The sequence below is a fragment of the Phaethon lepturus genome, unplaced genomic scaffold (genome assembly GCF_000687285.1).
Source record: "Phaethon lepturus isolate BGI_N335 unplaced genomic scaffold, ASM68728v1 scaffold39866, whole genome shotgun sequence".
Taxonomy (NCBI): Eukaryota; Metazoa; Chordata; class Aves; order Phaethontiformes; family Phaethontidae; genus Phaethon; species Phaethon lepturus.
The window spans coordinates 5,381-16,595 of record NW_010547599.1 but is presented as its reverse complement, the minus strand read 5'-3'; the positions used below and the strand labels follow the sequence as shown (position 1 = coordinate 16,595).

Below are 11,215 nucleotides of genomic sequence, written 5' to 3'. Positions count from 1 at the left end.
CTGCTGGAGGATCGTATTTCTGGAAAATGTGAATTTGCAGAGGGATTATTTTCTGGAAGAGAAATTGTTGGTGGTTTCAGATGTACAGACACAGAGGACAGAATTGCAAGCAAGAAAACAAGTAGGTAGCAATGTGAGAGCTGGGAAGAGGTAGACCAGATGAGCTCTAATGGAGGTGGGCTTGTCCCTGTTGCATCTTGTGATGAAGGGCGGCTGTAGTGTACTTTCAGGTGCCTAAAAACTCCTGTGAAATGGCGGTGAGCAGGAGGTACTTGTAGAAGTGGAGATAAGGGTGAAATTATTTTGCAGGAATGTTAAGGTGAGGGCAAATGAGAAAATGATAGTGGGGAGATAGATGCATTACCACCATGAGGGCAGAACTGGCTCTCCAAACCTGCAGCTCACTTAGCCCGGAGGAGACGTAGCTGGTTATCGAGGTGGGCTGCAGCCTCGACTAACACAGGTGAGTACAGTGGGAAGATTACACAGGGGTGTGGAGAGAAACCGTATGGCAAAGTGGGACACTGAGTAGGAATAAGAGAGGCACCCTTCAAACGTGCTGGGACTTTCTAGGGGGAGTGAGGTAAGAGAAGGGCTCCTGAGTACTTGATTTTTGAAGCAAAAATCAGTACTCATACAAGCATACTTCTTTGAAAAAAATTTACGCATGTGGGTGGTGCTGCGTCCAAACTGGATGTGCTGGATAATTTTTGTGAGTTAATGGTATTACTGGTGGTACTATGACACTTCATGGTCCTGGTGTGGAAACAGTTGATTCATCAGTGTGATTTGCATACTAATTATAACATAGCTGATTATTGTATTTAAAAGGAGTATGCAGACATATTGGCACCTTTCCTCCTTCCCACCTACCTTAGAAATACTTCTTAGTTAGAAAATAAAAGTTTTCAGTAGTAAATGTTGCCAAGCTGAACTTCATGTATCAGTGACTTGGACTTTAAGTAGAGATGGTAGTAAGAATGAATTTAGGCAGCTGCTCTTTATTTACATTTTTCCCTTACCTGTAACAGTTAACCACAGCATGGTTTCTTGAGAGAACGCTTTATAGCATGGAAGCACCTTGTTTGCTGCGTAGAGATTACAAAATCATGTTGTTACACATAACAGCTCAGGTATAAATTAGCATCAGGCATAGTGCAATGTGGTCAGCTAATGCTCCCTGATCTGTATTTCACATGTGGTGCTCTGTTAGCCCTCTCTGTATTTTTTCCGTTCTGTTTCATGAAAATCTTCTCCAAAACACTTTATTGACCCTTATTTTATTAATTACAAAAATCCATATTTCTGTTTTGTTTTCTTTTCCTGCAGGTGGCATCATAAAATCTTAATCAAGTGAAAATGGCCTTTAGCAATCTGACATCAAAGGCTGTACTACTGTATGATGAATGGATTAAAGATGCCGGTGAGTCATTTAAATCTAAAACTTATTAACCTTCAATAATTTCGAATAGCAATATGTAGCTATTCTAGGTGTACTGTTTATCAACTTGAAGTAGCTTTGTCTTCCTGTAAATGTTTTTACCACTTGCAAGGTTGCTCGTTGACGTTTTTAGCTAAAAAGAACAGACTAGTTCCTGAATTTTAAAAAAGGAAAAAAAAGCAAAACTGAACTAGTTTATGGTTATAACCTCAGACTAAAAAAACTGCAGAAGTGATTCTTCTGTAAGTTTCTGGCTTGTGGGAATATATAGTTTACATTTTTCCTGAACATAAAGCTTTAATTCCTTTTCATTACTGAACAATGGTGTTTTATCAGTTAATTCAGTGAGGTGCCATAGTGTTACTGCATTTTGCTTTTGCAAAGTAAAGAAACAAAGCCCCTGATAGGTTATAGTATCTTGAAATTAATCCTTAGAATAATTAACTCTGTCACAGTTCAATTTTGAAAAGGAATGTTAGTTTCTTGTTGCAGCTGTTATGAGTATATTAAACACATTTTGCCTTAATGTTGTTGTTCTGTGGTTCTGCATGCTTAGCAAAACATGACAGAGAAGATGGCAAGTTTGGGGTTAAAACCCGTATGTTGCAGTGGCATCCCTGAGTGTTCCTCACGACGGTAGGCACATAGTGAGAGGGATTAGCTGATTCCTGGGGGGGAATTTGAGAAGCAGTTCAGGTTTGTTCAATAAAATTACTAATTTATCCTTTCCAGTATAGCTAAGAACCATTTCTCTTGTTCTGTAGAACCACAGCATGCAAGTGAAAAGGGAGTTTTATCAGTGTAACTCATGGGGTGGAGTGGAGTGGATTGGAATGGAGCTGCCTGATGGAGCATTTCTGCTGCAGTGTCCATGACTTCAGGATTTGAGTTCTTCATCTCTCCGCCTACCAGTGCTTGCCTTTGGCATCTTGTGGTGTACTGTTAGTGGCTGGACGTGGTTTGCTCAGGATCAAGCTGGGAAGACCAATGGGGAAGTTTTGGTAGTATCAGTATAAAGGGTGGATGCAGAAAAAGCAGTCAGTTGTGAAGAGCTGGTGATTCTCTTGCAGCCCAACACGTGTGGGTGCCTAGTGTTGTGGTTCACCATCCTTCTTGGTCTGTGGGCCACAGCACTGGGCACACTACAGGCTGTGAGCAGCATTCTAATGTGCTTTCCTCCTCAATCTGTTTTAAAACTTCCAGCGGCTGTGACTAATGTCAGAGGGTCTCATGGGTGATACGTTGCTTGAATTCTGTGGGTTGAAAATCACTGACTTAAGGCATTTGGCCATGAACTCAACACTTAACAAAAATTGCAGTGGTGTCATTTCAGCCCCAAAATACAGCAGCAAACCATGAAAGCAGCAGTTTACTGAGTCGGGAGTTAAGTTCCGGATCATTCAGAAACAAATCTTCCAGAAGCCAGTTTATAAAAATTAGAAAAATACATCTTAAAAAAAAAAAATTAAAAAAAATACATGAAGTTCACGTCAATTCTCCTGCTTAGGGAGAAATGTTGAAGCCTTTGGTGAGCTGGCACTTGATGAGCTACAGAAGGGTGCAGCGGAATCATGCTGCAGCTCGGAGGGAGCGCCTGCCAGCCTCAGCTGCAGGGAGAGGGAGTGGGGTTTGCGTAGGAGAAGGACTCTCGGCAATACTTCTCTCTGGCATTGCTGGAGAGGAACTTGCAACACCTCTGCCGTTTGGAGGCTTGTTAATACGAAAGTGTGTTTTATGGTGCTGTGAAAGTGGTGACGTGTCTGGACTGAATAGGCACAAGCCTCATCTGCTACACTATGAATACCAACTGATGGGACAGAAGGTATTCCAACCTTAAAATCCCCACACTGACTACGTCTAATGCCGTATTGCAAATAAAGCTCAAGGATCTTGAAAAGTGGGACTACTCGGCTGTGACTTGAGCTTGTGAAATAAGGTTCAGGCTTTTCCAGAAGAATGACGTCTCACCTGGAAACGCAGTCTCAGTGATCTGCTTGTGCCTTGCCTTCCTGTGCTGCTCTCTGAGCCCTGTTCAAGTGTGAAAATGAGAACTTTTCGTGGGGCAGGGCTCTAGACCAAAAACTGGTTGGCTGATGTGTCTCCTCTTCCTTACGTGTGAAGAATTGACGCAAAAAGAAGCACTGGATCCTACAGGTTCTAAATCTTGTTATCCAGTTGGTATGGATGTGAGGTGAACAGACTTTGAAACATGATGAGTGACAGCAAAACCTAAACCATTAACAATTAAGTATGTTTCTGTAGCTGTTTTAGGATTTAGTAAATACTGGAAAGGTCTAATTTCTGTTTTTTGTTTCTTCCCCTCCTCTAGATCCAAGACTGGAAGGCTGGCCACTCATGTCTTCCCCTTTTCCAACAACCTTTATCATTGGAACCTACATCTATTTTGTCACTTCTTTGGGACCCAAACTCATGGAAAATAAAAAACCTTTCGAACTCAGGCAGATAATGGCATTTTATAACTTTAGTGTGGTAGGCCTGTCTTTATATATGACATATGAAGTAAGTGCTACTTTTATTTGTAACATATATTTTGTATCTCTAACTGTACTCTTAATAACTTTTAATAAATTTATTAATATAATTCCCACTCTGCAATTCTCAAACTATTATTCCGATTGTTTTAATTATATTCCTCTAAAAAATATGCTAAACTGATTAAACTGATACTTGAAAAAAGGGAATAAGTCATACCTAGAAAGACAGATCGTAAAATATTCTATGTACCATTATATATAATTTACAAAATTAAAAATCCTCATAACATATTTAATTTCCCTGGGCTGTAGCACATAAAGCAGACTACATGTTTTTCTTAGTCTGTTGTAATTGTTGCTGTCTTACTACGTGATGCTCAACACTGATATTTCAGACACTATATAGAGTATGTTTACTACAGAATAATCTTCAGTTACATCTGCCTTTTAAATGACAGACGTAACAATATCTAATATATTGTTATATCTAATAACAATATCTAATAAGGGGATCTTCACCCTTAAAAAAAAAAAACAAACCACAAAACCCACCAACAAAACAAAAAAAACCAACCCCCAAACCAAACCCCAACATGAAACTCTTTAGCATTGATTTGTTTCTTTTTTTAATTTTTCCCCTCACAGAAATAGTAAATTTTCTTTTTCTCAGTAGAAATGTTGAGATTTTGCTATATTTCATTGCCCAAGCAAATCTTAAGACTTTTAAAACTGGAAAGCCTGATGAGTTTTATAACATTATGGGTTGAATGACCTAAAAATCCGTAACCATGAATGGGATAGACTAAGTAGAAGCTTTAATTTAGAACCAGCTTTTCGACCTTAAGATAGCTAATATCTGTTGAGTTGTTTTGGGGTTTTGTTTGGTTTTTGTGTTTTGTTTTTTGTTTAAGTGTAGCTGTTTAACAATAGCATTGTGTGAATGACAGCCTTATACATTTGCTTGGTGAAACATCACTATGCTAGTACTGACCCTTTTTTGTGTTAAATCTGGCTATGTGGCTATTTCAGCTGTGGCAAACTGGTAATGAAGAGTTGTCAGATTATCATGCCAAATTGGCAGGATACCTTTCTTTTAGCTCAACTTGCATAAATTTCATGAGTTACAGTGAACTGCCTGACACCTCTTTTAACAGCATGCCACAGGCAGTGCAGCAGCAAGGTACTTTGTGTTATGACTGTTGTATGGAAAGCTGTAAGTGGTGGGTGAGATGCACACATTTATTATTTATTCTTTGATTTGAAAAATCACCAAACTTCCTTTTGTGATTTACTGATAACTTTGGTTTGGCTTATAACCATCAGAAACAAAAAAAAAGCCCAAATTAAACTTCTTGTTAGTGTCTGACGGTAACATGTTATTCAACTAATCGGCTGTCAAGATTTCCATGTTACAATTTCATGAAAGAATAAATGGATAGAGTGCAGCAGATTGAATCTCTGCTATTGTCTGGCTCCCAGCAAAAAGCTGATTCTTTCCCTCTTTGGATCCAAGCCATTGGGTGGGTGCTTTAGTATTGTGCTGTCTTGGTGGTGTTTCAAATCTTGTTTTATTTAAGCAACTGATTCTTTTAGGAAGTTAAACATCTACTGAGGTCATGAACTAAACTCCTCAATCTGTTAAGAGAGCTGAACCTCCTATTGTGCATGAGTGGATGATGATGATCAATGGATGAGAAGCACTTTATAAACAGACATAAGATGCAGTAATCCTGGTGGCTGGCAGGGGAATGAGCCAAGTGTAATATTAACAATGTGCTCTTGTCCAAGCTCGTACATATTCCAAGAGAAAAAATAAAATTATATTTGTTACATACAGTCCTTTGGTCATCTGTCTCCTCTTGATTGTAAAACCTTAGCTCCTCATCTCTTGTATCAGTGAAAGACTAATTGAATCATGCAGTTTAACTAAGCAAAATTTTTAGAAACTATGATACTAAAAATACAGTGCATATTGATTCATTTCTTGTCTTTAATATTAAGCTGTATCTTTCTGTCATGCTGGTTTTCTTTAAGTATTAAGATGCTGTGCTGGTTTCTTTTCAGTATTAAGATGTTTGTCTGTGATAGCAATTTGCAAAAAAAATTAAAAACGTTTGATTTGGTTTTGTGGTCTGATTTACACAGTAAGTTGCTTTCCTAAAGTTGGTTTTGAGATGCAGCTGTTTCTTCTCTTTGGTCCCTAGTGCTGAGATAATGGGTGTAGGAAGAAAGTTCTTGTCCATAGGTGTGGTCTCAGAATTAGAAATTAATTAATCTGCAACAGCAGAGGATTTTTTTTTTTAGCTGGCCCACACAGAGGTAGATGATTGACAAGGTTGCTGATTCAATAAGTTTAATATTGTTTTCCCCCCCACTTAGTGATTGCAAAAGTAATCCGAAATTAATGAATTTTTCAAAAGACATAAAGTAAATCTTTCCCTTTTCCCTTTTCTTTGCTCCAGTTTCTTATGTCTGGTTGGGCCACAGGGTACTCATTCCGGTGTGATATCGTTGACTACTCGAGGTCACCTACAGCTCTAAGAGTAAGTTGCTAAAAGCAAAGCTGAATTGTTATGCTACAGTGACTTTATTTTTGGAAATGCTTTTTGAACAACCAAGTGCACTGCTGTAGAGCGGAATGCACTAAATGGAAATGCCCTCTTGCATAATGTAGAGCATGTGAGTTAACTGGAGGGGTTGATTGTTTGGGAAAAAAGGAGGCAATATATTTGTTGGCTTGTTCTTCTTGGTTTTCAAATTCCTTCAGAATTAAAAAACGTTTTGCATAAAAAAAAACCAAAAAACAACAATTAAGCCGTAAGTTTCAATATTTCAGTCAGCCTTGTGACGCCACTTACTTGTCCCAATGCTTCCTTTTTATATAGTTACTTATTTTTCTTGCAGCTGCTTAGTTTTATTTATCACTATTATCATTTGACAATTTCTGGTTTTTACTCTTGCAGATGGTACGAACTTGTTGGCTTTACTACTTTTCCAAGTTCATTGAATTATTAGACACTGTAAGTATTTGTAGCGTAATAAAAAAAGTAGTGCTGTTTCCTTTCCATAGTAGAAGAACTGGTGCTGTTCAGGGCTCGGAGCATAAATTGCTCTTTATTTAGCCCTCCAACCTTCAATTATTGGAATACCATCAAGATCCTTACCCTTATTATCTTTCCTCATCTTATTGTCCCATTACTGTCATTCCTGGATTAGCAGGAAAAAATGTTAATGAAAAAACACACCTTTAAAAATTTAGGAAGCCCTGACAACCTGGCTGTTTAACAGCTGAATGCACTAACCTGTTGTGCTATGGCAATGCTTGTCTCCACGCTGCAGATAAAAACCGGTGCTGATCACGTTGAATTTTTTACCATGTCATCTTCAGATTTTATCTTTCACATTCAGAATGATTGCATCAGCAGCTCTGAGTACAGCATAAATTGCCATACCTGCCTGCTCTAATCTCCTTTGTGTGCCTTCGTGGTCACGACTATAGATGTGTTTGATATCAGGCTGGCACTCTAACCTGTTTCAAAGAAAGTCTGAGCAGCAATGCTTTGCAGCAGCATGCAGACCGTACTCACCACCAGCAGCCATCTGCCTTCTCTTCTTCCCAAGACTGTCCCCCAGTAGGGGTGACTTAGCTATTCTCAAACCAGCTTCTGCGTGCTGGAATCATCTGTGATTTTGTTTGCCTTGCTGTGTGGAGCACGATAGCGGTGATTCAGGAGCTGACTCACGAGCAGTTAGGATGTCCTACACCCTGCGAGCAAAGTTGGCCATCTAACTTTAATCTGCAAATACTTGTGATTCAACACTGGAAGATCTTACTGACTGAGCCAAATGGAATGGTAGTGGAAGGGCCAGGAATGCTTAAACTGGAAAAGCCTGACATATTCAGCCCTCTGTTTACCTTTACTACCCACTGGTTAGACTGCTCCTTTTTAATTAGTCCTGAGCCTGAAAAATTCTGTTTTAAAAAAAATTGTTTTGCTTGAATCCACCCTGCCAGGTACCTGTTTCTGAGCAGCTTTTTGTCTTTATTGCAAAAGTAATTTCTTAGCTTTTTAAGTCAGCTGTAGCCAAATGTTTTCCCTGGCACATCAGACTTCTTTTCTTCTGTGTTCCTTTGCTTGCCATCAGATACTACCCATTGCATGACCTGACTTCTTACACAGTTTTCCTGCTCTGTCTTCCCTTAACACGTCCCTTGACATCTGTCCTTTGAAATGTGGCCTGTCAATATCAGTCCAGTTTTGCGTTTTTCTGAGGGTAGCTGAGTCAGTGTTCATAATAAAGTGCTATTTCTCTAACAATGTTTTCTACTGTTTCTATCTGTTGCTAGTTCTTCAGTTAATTTTCTCAAATGGCCTTACCTTCATAGTTCAGGGGACTTAAAATCTGATGCTTGTAGATACTTCTTAATCCAAGCAAGTCCATCTCACACTGCCTGTTGCACACGTAGGTGATGGCTCAACCTTGGACATTTGCTTTCAAAATTTGCCCTGGCTTTTGAAACTCCACAGGTGGATTTTACATACTGGTTTACTTTTTCTTGAAAACTAGTCTGCATATCCAGAGCCTCAGTTTCCCTTTGTCTCCCAAGACTGCAACTGTGAAGAATTTTTAAATGTGTAGTGGTAAGCAACCAGAACTGATGCAAATACAGTTTTCTGTAAATATGTTGGGCTTGATTATCTCCTGTAACATTCTGTTCATTACAAATCTGTTTCAGATATTTTTTGTGCTGCGTAAGAAAACCAACCAAGTTACATTCCTGCATGTCTTTCATCATTCCATCATGCCATGGACCTGGTGGTTTGGAGTCAAATTTGCTGCAGGTAGTGGAGAGAGAGTTTAAGTTGTATATATCTTCTTGTAGTAAAAGTTTACTCTGCTAGACGTAAAATGTTTAAAGAACAGAATTAAAAAACTTTCAAACGTCAATGTTTTTAAATTTAGATGTCTGCATATTTCATGGAATATCAGAGATGACCATAATTATTTAAGTGGGTGAGGAGTACTCATTTTTCCTATTTGATGGCATTTTGTGCAGTGTTTCTCACAGGTGGGAAAAAGGTGCAGAAGAGAGAACTGTAAGAGCATTATTACATGAAAAGGAGATGTGACTGCAGAATTAGGAGTGCTAGGGAAGATGTATGAGGCAAATAACTCTATTGAAACTACTTCAAAGCCATTTGTCCCCCAAAATGTAAGAACTGAGTTGGAGGGCAGGACTGTGTTCTCTTTTTTTTTTTTTTGGCTGTTTAAGAAGTTATTCAGGCTTTATCGCAGTTATTTTTACTGGTTTTAGGTAGCATAATTGGGGTTTATTTACATCTAAAACTTCAGCTTTCAGAAAACTACAGAAATATTTTTCTGGACCTTACTTATTAGAGAAACTTATTTGAATTGTACTGAATTGAAAGTCTTTGTCCACTTCTAGCTCACCATCACTTTCTCCTTTCCTGCTCTGTGTGTCTATGAATGGAGCTTCCTATGCTGTATTGTTAGTGCGCACCACTCGTGAATACTGCTTGCCATGAGAACAGACTGATAAGCACAGACTGGAGAAATGTACAGTCATTTTGTTGTCCATCTCTAGGAGGGGGTGTGTGTTTTTAACGAGTTTCTACCAAGAAATAGGTTTGTTTTATACATGTTTCTTCACTCATATTCTCTGGCATGGTTTTTTTCTCCCAGAAAATTGGTGATGAATTGATGAAGAGAACCATTGTTTATTAAATCTGATCTGTTAGTGTCTGTTTTATAACACAAAACTAAGACCTGGATGCAGTCCAGAAGATATGTAGATGGGATCTTTTGAACTGTCCAGTGTGCAAATTTTCCTCGTCTATAAAAGGATATCCTTCTGCTGTATTTGTTGAGTTTCTGTTATTAGGAAGCTGGTGTCTTGATCATGTCTTTCTCAAATGTTGCTGAGTAACTGGTATTTTAAGTTAATGATGAAATTCTGAGTAGTTTTCTCAGCATACAGTTCAGTGTGTTTATAGATTTGCAAAGAAAACACCACAGCGACTAACAGTCCCTCCTCTTCAACCTTGAAAAGTTTCCATTTATAGGTGATTAACTTTCTGCCTTTTATCTGGACATCAGATCAGTATACCAGCTACAGGCTTCTGATTTTGCATCAGATTCAAATTTCCCATGCGATAATCTGACAAATACTTCCAGCAAAGTGTGCAAGAACTGTTTTGTCCTCTGCTAATAATAGTCCCTCATAGTCATACAAAGCTGTGTTTACTCCTACAACTCTATTGCTTATCTTTGTACCAATCTTTCCAAATATTGTTTTGTTTGATAGCTTAAATTTTTTTTCCCCAAGAATTTCAGTCCTGCTGATGATTGTTTTGTATTCAGTTTCATCCCTGTTTGTCCTTCTAAATAGTGGCATTGATCAAGTTTTCAACCCATGTGTAAAAAAAACAAAAACAAAAACAAAAAAAAACCAAAAAAAAACCCCAAAAAACGTGTTTGAATAGAGATGCTGATTTTTCTCTGATCTGATATTAACAAGAAATTGTAAAATGGTGCTTATGCATGTTGTTGCGTTTTGGAGCGTATTTTTGTACTGTTGATTAGGTTGTTTTTTCTTTTTCTCTCTGCTTTAACTATTTATTTTTTCTTTTGAATATTCACTGTTCAAGCCAAAAAAAGTATGTACATTTGAACTGTAAGAACACTCAGATTATTTTTAAAAATACAAATAGCCATGTTTCAAGGAAAGTTTGCAATCACAGCTGGAGGACGTGTGATCTATCAAGCTGGAAGATTAGCATGAGCTACTATAATCACAAAATAAGTTTTGTTTTTAACTTAAGTAATTCTTAATGGAAAATTGGCTTTTTTCCCCCTCACTAAATGTCTGCTTTTATGTCATTTTCTTCCCGACACTCAGTATTTTCATGTTCATATGTCTCTCAAAAATACTTTGCTGTCTGCCGCTTCTTGGATAATTGTTACCTAAAATTTGTTAAAATAAATAAAATAAATTCTTGTTAAAACTCATTAAAATAAAATTACTTTGAGCAGGATCATCTAACTCCATAGTTGATCCAATTGAAAAGGAAGTATTTCCTTACTTGCTTTGTGAAATGTTCATGTCTTACCAGTTTCAGTCATGAGTTTGCCCCAAATGGGGCCTACTTGGCCTTAAATTTCCTTTTCACTCTAGGTATGGTTTTGAGGTGGACCATGGATTTTTGAGTCACTCACTTAGGTCATGATTCCAAAAACTTACTGTGTTCAACTGTGA

The 11,215-nt window shown here is 38.0% G+C and overlaps 1 protein-coding gene across 1 annotated transcript in view; it reads left to right on the top strand.

Moving 5' to 3' along the window:
• The first annotated feature begins 1,191 nt into the window (after nucleotides 1-1,191).
• The window catches only part of ELOVL7 (ELOVL fatty acid elongase 7), a 12,097-nt gene continuing 2,073 nt past the window's right edge, over nucleotides 1,192-11,215 (top strand). The window contains exons 1-5 of the mRNA XM_010289699.1: nucleotides 1,192-1,423; nucleotides 3,771-3,961; nucleotides 6,399-6,479; nucleotides 6,900-6,956; nucleotides 8,675-8,780. Coding sequence (XP_010288001.1) covers nucleotides 1,360-1,423; nucleotides 3,771-3,961; nucleotides 6,399-6,479; nucleotides 6,900-6,956; nucleotides 8,675-8,780 — 499 coding nt within the window. The 5' untranslated portion in view covers nucleotides 1,192-1,359. The remainder of the gene's footprint in view (nucleotides 1,424-3,770; nucleotides 3,962-6,398; nucleotides 6,480-6,899; nucleotides 6,957-8,674; nucleotides 8,781-11,215) is intronic.